Genomic DNA, 23541 nt, shown 5'->3' with positions numbered 1-23541 from the left:
GAACATTGTAAGGTTTATTAGTGGAGGAGGTGAAATGTAGCCTGCCTGTTGATTTGGAGGAGCAGGTGGCCAAATGTTACAAAAGGCACCTTTATGTAAAAAGCATGAATCTGTACCTTAAAGGTCCCATATTCTGCTCCTTTTCAAGTTCATAGGTGTATGTGGACGTCCTATGAGAGCAGGTGTACGTGGCTTAATTTGCAAAACACATTATTTTTCTTGTCCCAGATGTGGCTGCTGCAGCTGCTTTCAGCCTCTGTCTAAACGCTCCGTTTTCAAAGAACAGAAACAACCTGCTGCTTTGCTCTCGGTTTTGACGTCTTCATGTAACCAGGAGCTGATGTTAGTGAGGCAAAAACAATGGTGTACAGTGAGGTGGACTTTTTTTTGGATGGGGGGCAGTCAGCCTGCTGAAGGGCTTTAGGAGGTCACATGATCAACAGATCCCCTTATGACGTCATGAGGGGAGCCGAATCTAAACAAGAGAGAGTTCAGGGGTCTGTAGACACACCAGGGACAGAGATTTATATTTAAAAGACATTAAAATGTACATTTTGCATAATATGGGATCCCTACTGTAACATGCACTACCATCATTTCAACGATAGGGGGCGGCCTCTTTGCGCATTTACTCTCTCTCTATCTATCTATCTCCAACTCTCTCACTCACACACACACACACACACACACACACACCCTCTCTCCCTCCCTCACTCGCACAAATTTGCAGAGCTGGAGCTGCCGCAAAGCCCCGTCCTCCAGGGCTTTTTAAACACCGTGTTTGCTTCACGCTTCAGCTGTATCCTCCAATTGAAGAGCCGCAGCGCTAAATGCACTGAGCCGACCGCCATCGTGGGAACGAGCACGAACCGTAATGATTTAGAAAAAACAAAACGACCGCATCGTCTAACTGTACAAAATAGAGAGATACTGGGTTGCGGGTCAGCCAGTTTTTAACCCCTCGTCTGCCTCGGCGCTGTCGCTCTCGAGGGGGGGGGGAGGCAGACAAAACAACACGGCGTCTCGGTGAAATGTGACCGTTATTCCGTTATTTTCAATGTGGTTGGGACTACCGTTGCAGCCAGCTCGGTACGGCCGCGTTAATGCAGCAGCGCCCGGCTGTGGTGCTCAAATCCAACACCGGATCTGGGAAGACAATAGGTGAAATATACACGCCGGCCCGGACTCCCAAGACGACACCGAACCAGAGTCTGCACCCGCTTGGGCTTCACCAGGTAGGCTGTAGCCCGGCTCCTGTCTCCCCCCCTCCCCGCCACAGGCTTTGATGTCCGCGGAGCCCTGAAGCGGATTCCTGCCTTTTTCTCCTCCCGGTTGCCTTGGCGACTCGGTGAGACTGCGGTAGTTTTAACGGACGGAGCGGGCTAATGCTAGCTAACCCAGGGTTTGCTAACAATTTATTGAGTGCACGTATAAGAATAAATAAGACTAGCGGCTTGAATATATGAGCACACCCTCGGCTCAGTTGACCTACATGTGTGGGTACAGTAAAGTCGGTGTAATAGAAAGAGTCGTGGCTGTGTGTGTGTGGAGGGGGTTTAAATTTGATATAACGGCCATTTCACCCCCCCACAACACATTTAATCTTATGAAGCCTTTGTTGTTGTTGTTTTTTTTGTCGTATGGGCGTAAATTGAGTGATGGCGAGGTAGCTGTCAGCCATGCTATTGTCCTGCTATACTTCATGTACAGTACATCCAAATACAGTATGGCGCCTTCAGGTTTAATTTTGGCTCATAATGGGCTGTTTAAAATGACATTTTAGGACTAATTCTCCCTCTAAGCTACACTAAACGGGTTGTTGGTGATTATAGAGGCTGGTGAGCTGTTTTACAACACTAACATTAAAACCACTGTTTTCGTGATACATCCACTTATTACATGTCAGTAATCCACAACACACTGTGGTGGAAAACAGGCAAAAATAATCATATTTATCCAATTTATTATGCAAAATGTCCAGTTTTATAGAGTTTTTAAGAAAATTAACAAGAAGTAACATGTCATATTGCAGTGTTTTAACCACACACAGCAACGTGGACAGGTAATTGATAGGCAAAGACATGCAATAGAATAGTGAAGAATAGATAATCCTGTGTTTCACAATTTAAATCTCTTAAATCGATGCAAATAAACTGAAAAAAACACTTTGTGCAAGTGCACCCTTAACTAATGGCAACAGAGTGTGTGCAAAATATTGGCATGTTGATGTTATTGGCATGTTTGTCCCACCTTTGGTAATGACTTAGCACTGATAACTCATCACATTTGCCTTATAATAATGATGATCCAGTTGATAGAAGCAGGTTTGGGAGATTTGGTTGTAAACAGCATCAACAAGGATTGCAGTAAGGATTGCAGACAGTGAACCTTCATCTTGCTAAATCTGTTCGGTGAAGTGACATCTGCCTGTCATGACAGGTGGTGTGAATTGTGCCCTGTTAAACCACTACAATTGTGAATTTCCCTACAGTGTCCGTGTGAGGAATCGGGTTAGAGAGTGAAGTGACAGCCGGCAGGTAGCTGGATCAGGATGGCGGCCGTGGTGAATTACTCTCCGCCTTGGTGGGTGAATCTGCTTCACCGGCTGCCTCATTTCAACATCGAATTCCAGCTTGTGAGCAGTGACTTCAGACCGGAGGACTCTGAGTACCAGAAGGTAAGACAAGTACGGTAGAATAATTACCTCCCACTCAGAATTCATCATCCCCTTCATCATGCAGCATCACCTTATCATCCCACCTCCTGCCACTTGCCCACACTGTAATTTCACAGCAGACTAGCCAAGTGGTGACTGAGGCTGTCCTGCAACCACAGAGTTGTGGGCTCCTTCCCTGCATCGATCATTGCTACGTATATGTGTGTGTGTGTGTGTGTGTGAATCAAGACATGGACCCCCCACCTGCTCTGTCATTGTTATGGATAAATGTAGTGTAGAAACTATTGGGTGATTTATTGATTAGTCAGGTGGTTCCCAACTTAGGGACCTCCAGCGGTTGCAGTGTAAATCTGAGGAATATCAAGATTAACAGCAAGCTAGACAAGAAAAAGACACAAAATTGTCCTTTTTTTGACATTATTCATGCAACCTGAGAAGGGAATGCCACTCTTTGGATAAACTGCCTGCAGCTCCTACATATATGAGGTGATGAGAGGTAGTGAGGAGGCCTTGCTTGCCTTGTTCTTCAAAGGTCACGAAACAAAAGGTGTGGGAACCAATGGTTGAGTCAATGGAAGAAAAAAATGATTTGCAGCAATTCTGATAATCTACTGAAAGTGTAGGTCATTTATAAAGCCAAAATGCATTTTCTGGTTCCAGTTGCTCGAATTTCAGGATTTTCTGCTTGAATGCCATTTTAATTTAATACCTTTGGGCTCTGGACTGATGGTTGGACAAAAACATTTTGGGTTATTGGAACTTAAAATGGACATTTTCACTAATTGATTGTTCGGAAAAAGAACCCTGATAGAAAAACAAGCAGAATTAGTTAAAAGTATATAACTAATTGCAGTCGCTCTGTGATAAAACACTGACTGAGTCGGCAGTGCTGCTTTAGAGAGCAGCTCGATCTCAAAGAGGGGCTTTGGCCCAGTTTTGCTGCATTTCATTTGAATCCTCAAACAAGGTGACTTTCAGGTCTCTGCACCAGAAAACACAGCCTCGGAAACCTACATAAAGCCAAGACGCATCGCTTAGAATCCCACATTTCATGCGCTGCAGTCACCCCTCAATGTAGTTTGCTGACATGTAAGGGAAGAGGAGGGAGGGCGTGCAAGTTCAAGAGCTGAGCGTGGGAAGGCACCCACGGCCATGAACAAGGGAGGGAGATGGGGGACCGGAGAGAGAGAAACAGGGAGAGAGGAGGAGGAGTGAGAAAGATAAAAAGAGACTGATTGGAGGCGAGAGGAGAGAGAGAGAGAAGGCACGATGAGCCATGGGTGGTGCTTCTAAACTGCCAAATAGCCACTTCCTGCAAGCTATTCAATGTTTAACTAAGGGCCTTTGTGTGTGTGTGTGTCAGTGTGTGTGACCACTGGAATTTTAAGGACCCGCTTTTTAGACTAATTACATCCTGACATATTTTAGCAGATGGGGCTGTTTCTATGTCACTGAGCATTCTGCACTATGATCATATGTTTGTATGTTATTTTTATGTGCAGTAATTGTGCATACTGTGCTGTATGTATATATGTCACATACAGCGAATTCCCTTTCTGTGTCAGTGCGTATTTAGCACTTAGTGTTGTTTGTTGAGGTGAGGTCACAGATCTCCCTCAGGGGTTGTGTGTGTGTGTGTGTGTGTGTGTGTGAGTGAGAGAATATAGGGGTTCTATTCAGGGTGAAATCATTAATTCTGGCTAGACGGGGGGAGGGAGAGGGAGGGATCGAGGGTGAGAAGAACAAGAAGAAGGAGGTTGAATTGGATTGGGGGAGGGAGGGAGGGAGGGAAGGGGGGGAGAGAGTGGGAAGGGGAGGGCTGTAGTCTGTTGTGAAAGAATGCTCTCTTTCTTTCTTTCACTCTTTCACTGAGGCCCGTCTTTAGATTGGCTCAGTATATCTGTCTCAAAGGCTTTCATGCAACCACTCATCCAGCTGAGAAACGCACAAACACACACACACACACACACATACAAACAAGGTCCTACACAGTGTCCTTTAGTGCGCTGAGTCCGTCACCACAGCACAACACACACACTCTCACACTCTCCCACACAATAGAGAGAGATTCCTCTGTGTAGTGTTTTTCTTTCTGATGTATTTTGGCACAGGTTCATTTGTATTCAGCGTTTGAGCTCTGAAGCTGCTCAAAACTTTCTTCTCACACAGTGTCTCTCACTCACTCATGTACTTCTATGCAGAAGTTTTTGTCTGCTAAACAAACTAGATGTTAAGCATTCATTCAGAGGGGCAGTTGGTCTCTGATGACTTTGACTTTATTGGGGATGCTGACTCTGTGGCTCTCTGCAAGAAAACTATTTTATTTTTTTTCCCCCAAAGAGCTGAAATAGGAGCTCTTATCCAGAGGTTCTGCAAGCCATTGGAATAGCTTGTGTGTCTATCTGTGTGTGTATGTGTGTGTGTGTGTGTGTGTGTGTGTGTTTGTATTATGGTAGAATCGCAGAGTCAGCTACCAGCCACAGTTTAACAGCTGCAGAACATTACAGAGGAATCATGTGACCTGTAATAACACACACATATATTCCCAGCTGTGGAAAGTAAGTCTGTAATTGGTATTTTGAATAATATGCTACAGTTTGCACAGTGGAAGACATTATCTCATAGCATTTTGAAAAGGATAAAAGTAGATCAAAGGCAAAAGATGCTGCTCTAGAGTGGGGTTTTTTTGTGATAAATGATTAAAACACCTAGTATTTCTCTTTGAGCGAGTCGTGCAGGTGAATATTAGCATGAGCTTGAGGTCAGTCAGCGCCTCCGGAACAAAGTTGAGACAATAGTAGGCATGGCCTGGCTACAGAGTAACACACTGGCAGGGAGAGTGCAAGGACAACTCACTGAGGTGGAAGTGATTGATCCTGTCAGCTCAAACACACACGCACACACTCACAGGCGTGCACACACACACACTTAAATGGACAGATTGAAAGTAGATCGCTGTGCCCGGGTGTTTAACATTCAGCCCCTCCTCCAGCCTGCAAGCCGATCTCCACTAGTGCAGACACACACACACACACACACACACATCTATGCATGCACAGACAGCCAGGCTCACCATGCTTATTAGTAGCTAATTGATCCACGCTTAACCCGCTCTGATGGTTTGTCAGCCCGTTAATCTAGCGGCCATCATACACATTGGGAGCAGAGTGAAGTGGCTGCAGAGACTTGGTCCTCAGTCAGATTATAAGTTTAACATTAAGCCCATATTCCTCACATCAACAGTCCTGGATCGGCTGCTGTTGTTTCATATTAAGTCGCAGACAATTTCTTATGACAATGTATCGTTAAAATCATTTGTCATGTGAAAATGGCATTCAGCTTCTCAAGTGTAAGCATTCCCTGCTTTCCTTTGTTTTGTCACATTAACTTGAGTTCTTTTTGAGTGATTTTTGAATAGATCACCTTGGTTTACTCGATTTACTTGAATAGTGCGAAAATTAATTAATGAACAGTTTTATATGGCTACAACTAACAATTATTTTTATTACTGATTAAGTGGTGCATTATTTTCTCAATAGTAATCTTTTTCCTCATAAAATCAAATCAAATAGTGAGAAAATAGGGGTTAAATGCAGATGTTAACTTCCCAAAGCCCAAGGTCCCAAAAGGTTAAACGTTATGTTGTTTATTTTAACCCAAAAATATTTAATGTTTTATTATTTAATGTCATATATGACCACAGAATAGTTGCCTGTTAGTTTTCTGTTGCCTTATTGATGGACTAATTGTTTCAGCTAATGAAAATAACACACTTTCTCCAACTTGTCACATTCCTCCAAATCACTGTGTCTGTGTCACCCCTTTATTGTTCTTGTAGCGCAATTTATGATGGATGGATGTCATGGAAACACCCATTGTATATAGCTTGAGGTTTCATTCTCTTTGTGCAAAACCTAATGCATCGTACTCTGTATGGTTTAAGCCCTAACGTTAATTTTAAAGGCACAAGAGATCAAACAATGCATTAGTGGACCACAGTGGGTCTTTACCATAGCACAACGTCTGTAGCGCTAAGCCTACAGATAATAACATAGGATAATACCAGAGACCAGGAATCTACAGAGCTTATCTCCCCCTCCTCTCCCATCCGCCGCTCATCTTCTTTAACCTGTTGGAGAAAAGCAGTCTGGGAAAAAGCAATCAACTGATTTCCCCTCTCTCAGCGCTGCTTTACCATGAGAGAGTACTGACATAAAAACAGGGCATGAATGCTGTTCCTTTCTGATTAAGTTGTAACTCAAATTGTAATTAACAAGATAGAGCCACAATCACTTTTTAGTGTTTAAAGTATGATTGCCACCACCACATGAGCAGTGTGAATATTATGTAGTTCATTTTAAGGCTTGTAATTCATATCTCCCTGCTGTAGGCTTGTAATTAGAGACCTCAGGCAATAGAAATACACTGATGCCTCAGCAGAGACTCAGGGTTGTGGTTTGGATCTCTGCTTGAAAATTTGCTCTCGTCTCTCCCCTCTGATGTCACAGGTCACATACTATTATATAGCATGTTATATCCTATCTATTGTAGCGCTCTATTGTCCCACTGGCCTGGCTGGAATGGTTGTAGCCCTCCAGATGTGCTACAGTGCCCTTTGCTGGTCGGGTTTTTCACTTTATTTGGAAATGCTGACCTTATTTGGCTGCATTGTTTTCCGATGTGAAAGGAGTTTTAAGTCTTCAAAGACAAGCTACTGACAATATTATCATCTCCAGCGTGGCTGGTTAGTTTAAACTGTTATTTCTGTGATCGCTCTGAAGTTTGGGAATTTCCTTGGAAAAACAGCATGCCGAATCAGTCCACAGGGATAAGACACCATATTTGAGATAATTACATTTTTCATTGACAATCCCAAATTATTCTTAATAGAGAAGGCAGTGTTTATGTTTTAGCCATGCTGGAGGCAAACCACTTGGGATGGTAATGTGGGTCAGCTGTGTTTGTGAATGATAAAAAAATCGAAATGATTTTGCGTTGCAAAAACATGTTTTCTTTTCTTGTTTTCCTCTCCTGTTAATCATCTTGCAACCCTTTTGGGGTGCTCATACCTGCAAGTTGGGAACCAATATCTCAGAATATAATGCTGAACATTGCCATGCTCGCATTCCAGATATGTTTTAAGAAACAAAAAATATAATATTCAATACATTGTTGAATATTATGTCAATTTTTGGGACATAGATGCGCATACAAAACATATGGTTAAACAGTAGAGTTGCACAAATTGCTGTTAGGAAATTGCTGCCTGGTAGTGAGGAAAAATTGAGGTCAGCACTAAAACCAGCAGTTTAGCATTCTTGGAAGCCAGGAAGTCTGTGAAGATGTTAGAGGTGGAGTCAGATTTTCTTATCATCCATGGAGGAGTACCCAGAGTCACATTGTTGGTGTTTCTGAGCGAGCAGAACTGTGGCAGAGGTCCTTTGTCTATTGTAAGTAGTTTAGCAGGTGGAGATTTTGGTTTTCCAGAAACGTGCCTTTGTCTCTCCATGGTCCTGCAGTACAATGACTTTTCCAGACAGCCCCAGAGGGGAAAGAAAAACTAACACTGGAGTGTGTGTGTGTGTGTTTGTGTGCGTGTGTGTGTGTGTGTGATTAAAAAAAAGATGTCATCAGTTTCAGGCAAATTGTTGTAACAGCCCTCATCTCTGTTTTTATCCTTTTCTCTCTTTTTAGTGTTCAGTCATCTTTTTTTCACATCTTCTTCCCTTTCTGTCTCCAGCTTGTCTCTCTTTTTTTTTTGTTCCAAATTCACCCCCCCGTCACTTCTCCTTCTGTCTGCCCCCACCTCCCCTTCCTTCTTTTACACTTCAAAGCTTTTAGAGGGTGTGTGATCTGTGTGGTGGGTCTCTAGCGCACACAGCTCCCAACAGCAGCAGACAACTCTTCCACTCACTCCATGGAGGTGTGCGTGTTTGATGGTGTGCAAATGTGTTTTTCATGGTATCCATCAAACAGCCATTTAACAGCCACTATTTTCTAGGTCTGACATAGCTGGAGAGAGGAGCACAGTTTTTGTGTCTGTGTGCCTCTGTCTACACAGGAAGAACTAAATCATGTGGTCTGTCTTTGTATCTGGTTTCTGCTCATATCAGCTCATTTGCTTCCTGTATTTTCAACCCATTTCCCAAATTGTCCTCTTCTCTGTGATAAGGACTGGGATTCTATCATACACGATACATTTGTGTCCTGAATGAATCAAGCTCAAATTAAAAGTTATTACAGAAACTGTGTTATGAAACCATACATTTCTTGTGGCCACCAATAGTTTTTTTTCTCCTCTATCCCTCTTTTCTGCAGTCCGTTTTGCTGCTCGGCGCCGTGGCCTTGCTGTGTCTGGGCCTGGACCTCATCTTCCTCCTCTTCTACTCATTCTGGCTTTGCTGCCGGCGACGCAAGAGTGACGACTCGTCGCACTCCCATTCACACTCCCAGCAGCCCAGCGCTGACTGCTGCTGCACTGCCTGGTGCGTCATCATTGCCACGCTCGTCTGCAGGTGAGAGGTTATCCCCATAAGAGTAACATCTCTATACACTTATAGTAAAGTCGTATGTATTCGAAAAGGCTCTTTTCTCCTGCGTCCTCAGGGGATAGGATTTGTTTTATCAAGAACACTTGAGTGAGTAAAGGTTAATCTATTTGATAATTCCCTCCAATTAAAGGAATTGACCTGAAGCCTTAAGTGGAGACTCTAACTTTTCTCTGGGGATGGATAGGGGAGGATTGGCACTGATTTGCTGACTCTGTATCATACAGCCCATTGTTGTACAGTTATGAAGACCACATCACTGAAGCTGCACAAGATAGACACTTTGTTTGAGTGACATAGTTACCTATAGTAACATTATGTGCACTCACAGTACTGACATTTTTTAAAAAATTTCCTTCCACATGTTCCACACAAAAAGTATTTCAGTATGCCAAAAAAGTGGCTGAGAAAAGCTGACATGTCTAAAAAGAGAAGAGGCCATAAAGGCTGATTGAAACGGTCTTGCTTGCATGACCTGCTTGTGCCTCTCCTGCTGCAGATAAAGCAGTAATTTCACTGATGCATGCTGAGTTGAGACAGAGGCCATTGTTGCACATCACCTCTGTCTCTATCACCACAGCAGCTGTTAAAAAGACCGTACCGTAAAGGTGGATTATAGCGTCCCACATCCAAGTTAATTCTTGAAAAGCAAAGTACAAATCCTAGTGTGGAAACAGCAATCAAATGCCATGATATAAAATTGAATGTAATGTTGAATTTGAATGGAAAAATAACTGGTCTGCCTTATATTTTTATTTCAGTAAAAAGTTAATATGCTCTGAGGTGACTTTGGAGAGAAGAAGGGATGATAAACAGAAGTAGAGACAAGGCAGTCTGAGGAAACCCTTTAAAATCAGTTGGATAATGTCAAAGATGTATGGCAATCAAGCAAAAAACATGACTTGCTTTTCTCACTTCCTGCAAGCCAGCTGTACATTCTGGCTGTCAGTCTACCTACATTCAGTCCACTGTGTCTTGTTTAAGCAACAGAAAGCCTGTGGTGTAACTGTGAAGCAGCCAGGTGGTTACGCACTGTTTGTGTTTGTGTGACTGAAGGTTGTGTGCACACTCTGGGATCTTTCACCCAAGTGACCCAACAGCAGGGTAGAGTGCATTTCAACCACAGATACTGGGGCTGTTTGGACTCTGCTCCTCTTGGCACACAAACGCACACACAAATATACGAACTAGCCCTCTTTCATTTACTCTCTGTACAGTACTTCCCCTCTCCAGACATTTTCTCCCTCTCCTCCCCTTTTCTTCTTCTCTGTTAGTCCCCCTCCATTATTTATTATTTCTTTCTATTCGGTCTTCTCCCTGGCCTAGAAAGGTTGCCATGGAGACAGAAGCAGATTTGATGCAGAGACGAGAAATGAATTATACAGTCAGGGGAGCTATGTCTGCGTGTGTGTGTGTGTGTGTTCGCGTGACTCAGTGCTGAAGAGTGTTTTTTGCAGGTTTTAATATTTTATGATCAGCTATAATATTTCTTATTGAATATTTGATATGGATCTGTGTGTGTGTGTGTGTGTGTGTGTGTCTGTGTGTGTGTCTGTGCATGCGTGCTCATGTGATTTGTTTGTCGACAATTTAACATGACATCATATTTTATTTTTGGCACACCACCAACCACATGTGGACTTCCACCATTTGTGTGGAGTGTTTTTAGATAGAAGAAGCATTAGGTTGTTATTGTGCTATGTGCTTCTAAAAGGATGAGTCTAATAGTTTAGATAGTCTAGATAGTTTAGTTAATAGTTTAGATCAAAAAAAAAATGTCATCAAATATTTCATCAGCTCATTTTTAAAACCAATTATCAAGAAGAAAATCCGAAACATTTGCTGGTTCAAGCTCCTTAAGAATAAACTGAATATCTTGCGGCAAACAAATCATTTTAAAATGTCACCTTAGACTGTGGAGACTTGTGATGGCCAATCTATTTTCTGAGCAGAATTATTACCTTACCGCTACCTCAGCTTAGAGTATCTTACAGCGCATAGTGCTCGTCCGATACCAGTGCTCACTTTTCCCTAGATTTAAAAACTATGTACCACCCTGCTTGGAACTAGGTGCAATCATTGTTACGTAAGGTGACATGAGGCCAGGGAGGCTGTTGCACTAAGAACTGACACAGAGTCAGAGGCTGGCTTAGTCTGAATGGATGTAGCGGACAGCTCTCACACCGGACCTTATTATTACACTGACAAAGAAACCAATTAGAGTTATAATTCTTGAGATTTTTGGTTGATTTGGAGATACCCGTGGTTACTGGTGGTTTAAGTGGGGAATATAAATCAAGCATGGGAATGCCAGTAATGATCAAAGCTATTAAACAGAGAGGTTATTACAGAATGTAAGTGCACTGAATAGCAGCCACACTGGTTTTAGATTTCATGAAAATTAAAGTATGTCTTTAATGTTGATTGGTTATGAAATGGCTGATACCCAACATGCTAATTAAAGTCAGTATGGGCGGATTTGTGCAACCCAAAAAATAACAGCAATATAAGAGTAGAGCATGCCCCTCTTCTCTTATAGTTTCTCTCTGTTTTTCTAGTCAGTAGTGGGCTTAGATGTCTGTATGTATGTGTATTCAGGATGCACTTTGATTTGGCTACACCACTAATTGGATGCATTTATTTTGCACTCTGGTGAATCAGTTTGGGCCGACTTGAAAACATCATGGACCCAGTTTTGACTGAATACAACATTTATGGTCTCATCTACTGAGCTCCAGCTGGGTGCATTTGGGTGCGCCCATTTAGGTACCGCAATGAGTCTTCAGGGTTAATGATGTCAGTCCATTTCATCTGAGAAGGGACTGAAGAAGAGACTAAAGCAGCCCTCCATTTCTCTGAGTTAGCATCATTCGGAACTCAATGCTGTTTCTCAAAGGAAAAAAGATGTCTTAGTAATGTACATGTGTTTTCCTATTTGAGCTTTTTTCGTCAGAGCTAAGCTGGCCAGTGTTTACTGTCACTTTTCTGACTTTTTTGGTGTTTGAACTTTTTGGACGTTTGAACTCACGCCAACCCCCCTTTCTGTCTCATATCCTAAGCTGTCGGGTGATGTAGTCATGAAAGCCCCTGAAACGAGCAACGTGTATTAAACCAGTGAGATAAAACTTATTGGCGAGAGGAGGACGGAGAATAGGACGGAGGAAGGGAACTGGAGAGAGAAAGGAGTGGGAGAGGAAATGGGTGGTAGGAGAGAAGATGAGGATGATTAAACAGAAGTGGAGGGAAATGATTTAGTGTTAAAACTGGGATGACATGGAGGATAGAGTAAGATGGTGGGAAGATGGATGGGTGGGGGAATGGGCTCATAAAAGAGCAGATATTCACATCAACATACAAAGCATATTAGTGGCCCTCCATGTTTGTGTTCATCTTTATTCTGCTCCTCTTGTCAAGCCTGTTTTATGTCACATCAACACATAAAGTCCATCGTAAAGCCCTGAAACACACACACCTTCACAATGGCGTGTGTGTGTGTAAACCTGCGGTAACATGGGGCCACTCAAAGTCTAATGGGCTAGAATGAATTGCCTTAACAATGGCAATAAATTTCCCTCTACAAATCTGTCTGGTGTTAGTGTGCAGACAGAGACATCATCAATACAAAGAGTGCAGTCATACGCACATGCGCACATACAGTACACAAAGAGAAAGGAGGGGGCAACAAGAGGTTTACAGGGGGAGTGAGAAAATAAGAGCATGGTGGGTGTTAGATGTGATGGAATAGAGAGCGTGAAGGAGATTTCTTTGGGAGAGGTGGTGGTGGTGATGGGGTGGGTGGGTGGGTGAGGGGTTAGTTGTGGTGTGAGCGTGGTTAAAGAGCACTAGGGTTTGGAAGAAAAGGGCCAGGAACCTCAGATATTGTAGCATGTGTCAAGTGTGAATGTGGATGCAGAGCTGCAGAAGGATCATATTATGTGCGGTCTGGTGACCCAATTATTGTGTAGACTCTGTGTGTGTGTGTGTGTGTGTGTGTGTATGAATCATTCTGGTAGTCCTGTGCTTGCCCTAGGCAGGAGGGTGACACCAAAGCAGGAAGACACAGAGCTCAGCGCTGCCTGCTGCTGGTTAATAGAGGAACTGCACTTAATAGCTTAACTGTCTTTGCTGTGGTTTTGTTGTGTGTGAAAACAGAATAAAAAGCTGTTATCAAACTGATTTGTCCGTATCGATTAATTTGATGCCATCTGATGGTTGAATTAGTCATCATGTTAACACTTGGCTCTTCCTGTTCTGCCTCCCAGCGCTGGCATTGCTGTAGGGTTCTATGGAAATGGAGAGTCGAGTGATGGAGCCAATCGTTTGGCGTACTCCCTCCGTCATGCCAACCGCACTGTATCAGGGGTGGAAAAACTGGTGAGTTACCTGCTGTATAGTTACGCTTTTTCCTCACCATCCAAAAAACAGTAAGAAATGTTTCTATTGGTTGGCTAATTTTTCTCTCCTGTAAATGCCCAGGTATCTGACAGTGCCCTAGCCTTAAACCAGACTGTGGAGGAGAACTTGGTCCAGTTGGAGACAGCCTTCCAGGAGCAGACAGACTACGTGTCCATCGTCCAAAAGCTGCAAGGACAGCTGGACGAGCTGGTGAGGCTGATGGTGGATGTTCCCTTCTGGTCCAACACTGACATTTCCCTGGAGGACTTGGCCCGCAAGACGGAGGCTTTTGATTTTTACAGGTCAGTAACAAGTAATGGTACGTGTTTGTAATGCAAAAGGGTTTTCTGGATCAAAATGAAAACTGATCTGTTCAGATGGAATCAGCAATGTTAGTGTATGATGTTTTTACATTCCAGTATTATACCGTGGTCTTGGTAAATATTACTTTTGAAATGGCTGGAGATAAAACCATTAAAATCAGCCACTACGGCCCGGCCATAAAGCAACCAACCATAGCATCATTACTGAAACTGTTTAAATAGTGATTAAACTAATGGCCACTTTATGCTTTATGATCTTGTGATTCTGAGTTTAAAACATTTAACAAAAGTGATGTGATTGCATCCCTGGTATATGTGAAATGCCCTGCATGGTGTATCTTAAAGGATTAATCAGCTCAGTCGTAAAAGACTCCAACCCTGTGCTTTGTTGTGGAAGATCAGATATTTGCATGAAACACTGTGTTAAATTCATATACTTACAGGTGGCTGGGGTACCTTGGCCTGCTGCTGTTTGATGTACTCATTTGTCTTCTGGTGCTCTTTGGCCTGATTCGCAACTCTAGAGGCACTCTGATCGGGTACGTTGCTTCACATCATACTCCAAACGGAGCTTCTATTAGACGAGTCAAATCCTCTCCAGACTCTGAATCTGTGCCTGTTAAAACTGTGTGATGCATGTCAACTTGGTAAGCTGACTCTTGGCTGAAAAAATATGTATTTTTTTGTCCTCTAGAGTGTGTCTGCTGGGGGTTTTGACTCTGATAATCAGCTGGGGGTCTCTTGGCCTGGAACTGGCTGTCGCTGCTGTAAGTGTAGCCATGGCAACATCGCAGAGCTCTCTGGCTCTGCAATGATGTAATCTTTTCCCACAGCTCGAGCGAGTGTCTTCATCGTGGCCGCAACTGTAGCCTGATGTGTCATGTGTGCTTACCCTCTTACAGTCAGCCAGCGACTTCTGCGTGTCCCCGGACACCTACATCACCAGAGTAACCAAGGAAAATGCTGTCATTAATCAAGGTATGCACAGGGAAGATACAGAACCAAGGAACTGATAGCAGCCATTTTATAGATTTTCATGCAAGAAAACAGTGTTTTCAAACCTTTTATGCTCATGAATCTTAAAAACAAAACACTTTCTACCTGCAAACCCTTCTCACAGGGTATGAGCAGCACCAAAGACTGATTTATCCCTCTCAAATAGTTAATTGTCCAGTATTTCATAAGAAAAGAAGCGATGATTCTGTGAACATTTCCCATTTCACAGCTGCTCACATTTATGACATCTTAGGATGACTTAGGCTCTCTACTGCTGTAGAAAGACAATACATTTTATAATGTGTGATTAGTAGTACTAATTATAAAGCTGGAAATAGAAGTAGGAAGGACTAAGAGATGATAGGTCAATGGACTGCTCATCGGCAGATACTGTAGGTTGACAAATAAGCGGAAACATCTTGAACAGACTAAAGTTTCCACACTGACAGTTGAATCTCACCCTGACATGTTGCTTCTATTTTAAGAGACAAGCGTGTGCATCTGTCTGTGTGTGTGTGTGTGTGAGTGTGTATCCAAGGGGATTGTGTTTGACTGACACTCTGGTATCTAAAAGCTCTTACTCTCTCTCTCTGCTGACTGCAATGCATCAACAGTCCTGCACACTCCCCGCTCGCTCCTCCTCCTGCCTGGTCCCAGATGCAAAAAAAGATATTCAGAGCACATTTTTGCTTTTTCACTCAGGATCATTATCTGATTTGTTCTCTCCCTTCATCCTTTTATATGCCTCTTTACATCTCAGTTGCTCCATATCTTCCTCTCCCTCCCTCACTTTCCTCTTTGCACTCGTCTAATGAGTTCTGTTGTCTGTCAGTTGTTTCCGCTCTGTAGGGCACAGATGTTGCCTCTGTAACACACACACTCACACTCACACACCTACACACAGACACACACAGTCAGGTTTCCATCACTTCAGAGGACATTACATTGACTTACATTCATTTCCTGGAGAAATCTAAACCTTTCTGTAACCTTAACCTAACTTTCACCTTAAATCAAATCTTCACCCTAAGATTTAATGATGTACATTATGATAAGTTGATAAGCATTTTTTCCCCAAAAGGAGGGCAAGTCCCTACAATGTAACTGCGTAGACAGATTTATGTCCTCACAATATAAGTAATACATGGCACACACACACACACACACACAATTATGCCTGAGTAGTATCGCTAATATAGCTCCATAGAGAGATACTGGGCTTAGAAAGTCTTAATACATGCAATTACAGTGTGTGTCTTTCTTTCATTGAACTGCATTTAAAATCTATGCATGATTATTGTATTGATATGTATTTATTGGCACGTTCCCAGATATCCTGCAGTATTACCTGAGGTGCAACTCTGGCCAAATTAACCCCTTCCAGCAGGTAACTTCACCCTATTGTTGGAGTTCATCTTTTGATTTTTGTAGAAACAATTTTCTCTTTGCTTCCTTCATTTCAGGTAATCTATTGTCTTAAACATGCAAAGCTATCAAATAACCAAAAGATGGATTTGTGTGTGTGTTTGTGTCTCTGGTGTCTTTATGTTTTGTAGAGGCTGTCAGGGAGTCACAAAGCATTGGTGGAGATGCAGGATGATGTGGCAGAGCTACTGAGATCAGCAACACGTGATTATGCCAACACCAAGGTTTGTGTACTTGTATGTGCAATGATCTGTGGGTCTTTTATTTTCGCGGATGAGTGGATTTGCACGAGTGGGAGCGTGATGAAAGTGGCAGTTACAAAAGCGGCAGCAGACACGTGTTTATCTGGTGTGTGTGTGTGTGCGTGGATGTACACGAAGGTGGAAATCTATATTTGAGCAAGCATGTGTAACCTTCACTTTTGTGTGTGCAGGGGAGTCTCGAGCAAATCCAGTCTGTGCTGAATTCCACTGAGGTTGGTCTTCACCAGCTGACCGCTCTGGTCGACTGTCGCAGCCTACACATGGTGAGTCACTTTCCGTGTTGTGTCAGAGAGAAGTCCTCAAATCCACTACTTTCTTAACACCTAACTCCTCTCTTCCTTCTCTCCATGTAGGACTACGTTCAGGCATTGACCGGGCTGTGTTATGACGGGGTGGAAGGTCTCATCTACCTGGTCCTCTTCTCCTTTGTCACTGCTCTGATGTTCTCCTCCATTGTGTGCAGTGTACCACATACCTGGCCTGGCAAGAGGTAACACCCACACACACACACACACAGACACACACAGACACACACAGACACACACACACACACACACACACACACACACACACACACACACACAAATAGACACACTGTCTTTCTCACAAGCACACACAAGACTGTCACAAGCTTTTACATTCTTAAACCTTAATCTTTAGTTAATTTGTACACTAACAGCTAACACGTTACTAGTTCTAACTTCTGAATTATCTAACTAAATTCATCCTATGACCTGAAAACAGTGGAAAGACCCATCCGGAATCTACTCAGTGCCCATGCATGTCATTCTTTAAGTGTATTTGCCTCCTGAGCTGTTGTATCCTTCTGTTCCTCTTCCTGCCTGTCTTTGCATCCATCCAGTTTTCTCTGCAAGTGTTGTTTTTCTTATTGTTTGCCTTTAGCGCTGCCAGTCTGGCTGATTGTTTGTTTCTATGTTTGTACATATCTCTCATTTTCTTTTCTCCGCTGTGGACTTGGAGCATCGGTGTTGTGTTAGATTGTGTATCACCACGTTTTTTTTTCTGTGCCCCAATTCCTCCTTCTGTTCCGTCCCTTCCTCCTCTCTCCCTGTCCTGATTTGGAAATGCTTTGGGCTTCAGCGAATGATGGTGGATATTGAGGAAAGTAAATGACCCTATGGTCCGATAAACGGCCCGTTCAAGCATCCATTCAAACAACAAAATAACTATTTGGTAAAAATCAGTGCAAAGAGCTCTAGACGATTCATGCAGTGATGGGTTTCACCCTGGTGAACGATCTGAATTATGAAACACATCTGTGCCAAAATAGTGGTGTTTTACGCTTGTTTGTTGGGTGTGAATTACCAGCAATGCTAAAGTATGGCCCAGCAGGTATTAAACAATAATCCATAATATCCCAGAATTTAGCAAGAGTAATTGCTCATAGGGTTGGTCGCTTATTAGGCTGACTGAGCTGCAACTGCTGAGTATGTTTGATGGGCTGCACGGCGTAGCTCTTTTTGGGTTGCCGGAGCGAAACACCTCCATCTGGTGGCCAGTCAATGCAGCAACTTCTTGTGTGCCTTTTGTCTTTGTTAACGTAGGGCCCTGCTAAAATGTTCCTCACACAGCTCCCTCCCTCTGTACTTCTTTGAAACATTACCAGCCTTATGGGACTTTGCTAGCATGCTGACAGCTGGTATAAACCTCCCAAAAAACGAAGAAAGAAATTTGTCTCAATAATAGGGTCTGCATATGCACATGTACATGTATTTTGTGGTTGACCCATACATTGTAGAAGCCAGTACATTTCTGTAGCCAGAGATCCAACTTCCAAATCAGCACATATATTATTTGATGCCTCATTCTGTTACGTTGCTGGCCGTTTTACATTTTTGACCATTTTATGTCTGAAAATGGTTTGCCCAATCCAGCCATATTATCTCCTTTTTTCCTGATGTTTTGCTTTAAGTTTCATGGAGCACTCAGTGATGCATGAAGTACTTTAAAGGAAATGGATTTTTGTATTTTGATTCTGTTTGGACAATTTGAAATGGACAGTAAATAACAGGACAGAATCCTGTATGTCAATAAAGGATGGCTGCATGAAGAAAATGACTGCATGTTTCTACGTATTTAGAGAACTTTGAGAATATCGAAGAGTCTACTATGTTCAATAATATGTAACTTCACACAGCAACAAAATACAGCTTCATGTGTCCACTCAGGGCTTTTTAATAATATTTCAGACCCCACTGTGCTTGTAGTGGATCTGTTTTGTAGATGAATGCTGCCCATATTCCTTCTCTTCTTGTTCAGCTGCTTTGGGGCTGAAGGCATGGCCTTGCCCAGTCTTTTGTATCAGGGGACTCTACATAGTACAAATACACCTTCCCCTCTCCTAACCTCCTCTTCAACCACTTGTTTACACTATGTTGTCTCTCTCGGATCTCCCTCCCCTCTACCTTTCCCCCTCCTATCCATCATGCCCTCTCGTGCCCTGCCCTTACCCTGACCAATTGAAGGACGGATGAGGAAGACGGAGAGGACGAGTCGGGTGCCTCACGGGGCGGTGTGCACGATAACCTGTACCGCGTTCACATGCCCAGTCTCTACAGCTGTGGCTCCAGCTACGGTAGCGAAGCTAGCCTGCCCGCTACAGCCCACACTGTCAGCAATGCCCCCGTCACTGAATACATGTGAGTTAGCACCCACCGCTAGCTAGAGGCTAGCAGGATCAATACACTGCCTGCCTTAGGTAGCTGATGCTTGCCCCCGTGACCCAGACTAGCAGCTTAGCAACGCTCACTGCCTGCGACACCATAAGTTAGAATAGCTAGTTTTTAGCTACGTATGGCTCGCATGTCCTTTGTTACACACTGTCAGTAATATTTGTCACTCAGTGAGTTAGAACTCTTCTCTAGCTCTCCCTATGATACTGATTGAAAAATGGCTGCCTGCTGTATCAGCCAGCCTTGCCTGTTTCATTCCACAATGTTGTTAAAAACCCAACGAAAAAAGAATTCAGATTTGCACTCGTCATAGCACAAGTTAATAATTTCACCCAGCTTGCTACAAGTTTGCCACAGGACTGCTTGCTCTGAATACAACAAAAAACAATAAGCATATGCATCTCTAGTCTGCCACTGCCTGCTGCTACTTTAGCTGTAATCAAGTGCCATGTGTTATTTGCTGCTAAGGAAAGAACTGAAACTCTGCAGCTTGAAATAAGAAAATAGACAGTAGTGTATTCTGAAAGTCATGTGACAATTTGACTCTTTTGAACGTCTTTCATGTTTTGAACATTAACAAGCCTTAGCAGTACTGATGACTATTTGCCAAACCATAAAACTGAGTTTTATTAGGGATTTAATCTCTCTCCATATTTTACCTTGTCATGCTGGTGGAATCTGACATTCAAGAACCAGAGTCAGCAGCCAGCGCTAAGACTACCAGCTGCCAAAGGACCAGATTCACATAATCATAGGGAATCAGCTATTTACAGCAGACCTGTGCTTTGGAAAATAATTCTTATAGTTAATGGACCAAACCAGAGCAAACCTTGTACTTGTCCTTCAAGTATAAAGATCTTAGATCTTATTTTAAGCTGAAACTTTAAAGCTTTAAATCCTGAACAATGATTAATGTGTGTTGTTTTTATCAAGCCACCTGGGTAAAAATACATTTGACAAGTTTAAAAACTTGTGCTGGAGTGTTTCAGGTACTTATGGTGTTCTCCCATCCATATTATATATCTTTGCATTCATACTGTAAGTGGAACCGTGTTCCTTCACTTTTTCAGACATTTATAATAATAATAATAATATCTACCAAAGGTTTGTAGGTGACTGTGATCACTTACACTACCAGAGATCAAAGACATAGCTCTTATGTGGCTTCATATTAAATTATGCTTGCAAGGGACGTTTTATGCTTAATAAATGAATATTTTATCATAAAGTCTTTAATAGTTGAAAATGCTGCTCTGCAAAATACAAATATATACTTTTTAGAAAGGTGTTTAGAAAGGCCAGTGTGTGTCCACACACTGATAAAAGTACTATTTTACTGAGCCAGTGTCGCATTGTGAGACTAAATGTTTGTCTTTTGTGCTTTAAGAAAGAACATTAACTATGTTGGACTGTGGCAGAGGTGTTTAAAAAACGGAAACCACCAAGCTTAAGTCCCAGACTTGTAATTATTACTGAGGCCATTTGTCAGTGAGAGTGACAGTGAATCATGAGCAGAACTGAGCACCAGTGGCAGGGTGACCACATGCAGTAACCTCTTATTCTATAATGCAGGAGCCAGAACGCAAACTTTCAGAACCCTCGGTGTGAGAACACCCCCCTGATTGGCAGGGAGTCCCCTCCACCCTCTGTAAGTGCACACTTTCTAGAACACACTCTCCCTCCACTATCTTCCAATACCCACAGTGCAGCTGGGAAATTTCCAAAACCACAGAACCCACAGAGATGACATTTTAAAATTTTAGAATGACATGAAGGAAGCACGGCGCTGATAGATCTACTGATGCCTGATGTTTTTATAGCATGCTAGTGTGGATATTGGAAGGTTGTCCCCTATCCCTACACCACTACAAGTGTACTCTGTGCTCAGACTAGACCGTGATCATGGATCGCCTGTATGAAGGTCATTTTGGCAGCCTGGGATAACTGGACGTTTGAAAAGAAGCCTGTTGGTGGTAGGATTTGCACTTGCATCAAAAGAGAGGCTTGTCTCTTTTGATAAGTGTAATTGTTTGGGTCATGTTAGACACAAAGTTGTCCTCTATTTCTGATGTAAAAAGTCTGGTTGGTTTCACTGTGGCTGTCATTGCCATGTGAGGAGTGGCTTTGATAAGGTGCTGCTGGGCCTGTAGTTGTTGATGTTTTTACATGCAGTATCAACTGTATATTTTTGGGGCTACAATACCGTGGATTGACAAAATTTAATCAACGGTATCACTTCTGAACACTTTTTAGGATACATTCCTTGCTCCATGTCACCTGGCCGTGTCCTGCAATGAAGCTCAAATTTTTTAACAATTCTGCCCCTGAGTAAACTCGAGCCCAAACCTCTAAAAGTTCCTGCTCCCCCCCTGTTCCCACAGTGTGTCTATGTGTGCATTCTCTTGTCGAGGTGTATGTGTCCTCTGTTTCTGTGCCCCCTCACCCTTCACCATTAAACAGTCACAGGAGCACATGTGTCCCACCTCCACTGTTGAACTGTAGCAGTCACCAAAATGGCCACGATTCATCACTCTTAGGCAGGGCTGTCGTCCGCGACGCCGTCCTGTGCCAAGAGAGCTCACCTGTCATCAGTGTCTGCAGTGATGTGGAAACCAGAGACCTCCGACAGTAACTACCTAGCCTCTCACAAGAGACCACTAACTCATACCAGGCTAACCTACTACATCAGAACTAGAGCACTAACTCCAAACCACTGACAAAATGGACCACATCTGCTAATGTACAATAACATCATCCAGACCTAATCAGCTGTTATATGATGAATGACTGTTGTAATGAAACCCCGGCTGTCCAAATGACTGGTCAAAGTATTTCTGCTGTACCTGTGTGTGTTTGTTTGCCTCACATATCATCTATCTATCTATCTATCTATCTATCTATCTATCTATCTATCTATCTATCTATCTATCTATCTATCTATCTATCTATCTATCTATCTATCTATCTATCTATCTATCCACATTTCCTGGTCTAATTTGCATTATTTAACTGAGATTGCTTCTACATTGCTCATTTTTTCTTCATTGTTACTTAGACTTGATCATAATCCATACATGTTTTCCTCTATTTGTCTTGTTGTCTCTTTTTTCTCCTGTTTCTGTCCTCCCTCCCGCTTCTAATTGTTTCCCACTTTCTCCCTCTGGTTGTCTTCTTTCCTATCTATCACTCTTTCTCCACACCCCCTCCTCCTTTTTCTCCCTCGCTGTCCTCCATCTCTTCAGTACACCTCCAGTATGAGGGCAAAGTACCTGGCCACCAACCGACCGGACCAGAACCGACGCTCCGTACCCAATGACCAACTGGACCCGGCTAGCCGGCCTCACCCCACTGCCCGACCACAGTCTTCAGTCCACTAGAGACCATAGCCGCACCAGTCCACCCCAGTACTGCCTGAATCCAGTTTTCACAGCCAATACCAAGGTCCAACTCAGCACTCACCAGAGCTCAACCAGAGCTGAGCTTTTAAAGCACCAACAGGACCCCAGTTTGTCAAGGTCCACTGAATTTCACCAACACCGACCGGTTCACCAGAAACAACGCAGCACGCCAGGACTCATCAACCAAGCACCTCAGCAAAGAATAGCACTTTGAAGACCACCTTCCACTTCTCACCCACAGTTCAACAAAAATTTAAAGGCCCATCTCAGAAGATCACAATTTCTACTCCTCTGTTAACGGACACACACCACGAGCTGCTCGCTCTACCACCGCTGCTGTGCTGGATCAGCCCAAATACCCACAATGCACAGCAGTTGAAGCGCCTTGGCTCCATCTCCAGTTCGTCCTCTACTTTTCAGTCCTCTCCTCCGCCACTGGGATCAGTGCACCGCCCCCCAGTGGAGACAGATACGCCACCCTCACCCCCTCAATCCCCTGACACTTCTCCCGTCAGAGCACACACTCACACACAGACAAGTGCACACATGCACGCACACACACACACACGCACACACACACGCACACACACACTGTACAGACGTGTAAATAGTAAACGTGTGCTTTACTCTGATTTCATGAAAAGTAGACTGTTGAATCATTACTGGTAATGTGGTGTGCTGCGTGTTTATCATGGGAATTTTTGCTGTATCTCTAATACAAACTTACACACACACACACACACACACACACATAGGTGGACAAAACTGTATAAGTAATAAGCCAGTGAATCAGAAAGCCATGTTTAGATAGAAACAGTACCAC

At 43.1% G+C, this 23541-nt stretch overlaps 1 protein-coding gene across 1 annotated transcript; it reads left to right on the top strand.

Annotated features, from left to right (window-relative positions):
• The first annotated feature begins 2551 nt into the window (after positions 1-2551).
• LOC139199120 (protein tweety homolog 3-like) lies at positions 2552-22949 on the top strand. The gene is made up of 14 exons (XM_070828135.1): positions 2552-2677; positions 8996-9192; positions 13488-13599; positions 13702-13922; positions 14387-14482; positions 14638-14710; positions 14846-14921; positions 16271-16326; positions 16496-16588; positions 16798-16890; positions 16981-17117; positions 19114-19287; positions 20893-20968; positions 22563-22949. Exons 1-14 carry the CDS (start codon positions 2552-2554, stop codon positions 22695-22697), a joined length of 1665 nt encoding a protein of 554 aa, XP_070684236.1. The 3' UTR covers positions 22698-22949.
• Positions 22950-23541: the final 592 nt, after the last annotated feature.

This window comes from Pempheris klunzingeri, chromosome 3, assembly GCF_042242105.1.
Source record: "Pempheris klunzingeri isolate RE-2024b chromosome 3, fPemKlu1.hap1, whole genome shotgun sequence".
NCBI lineage: Eukaryota > Metazoa > Chordata > Actinopteri > Acropomatiformes > Pempheridae > Pempheris > Pempheris klunzingeri.
This window is presented reverse-complemented; position numbering and strand designations above follow the sequence as displayed.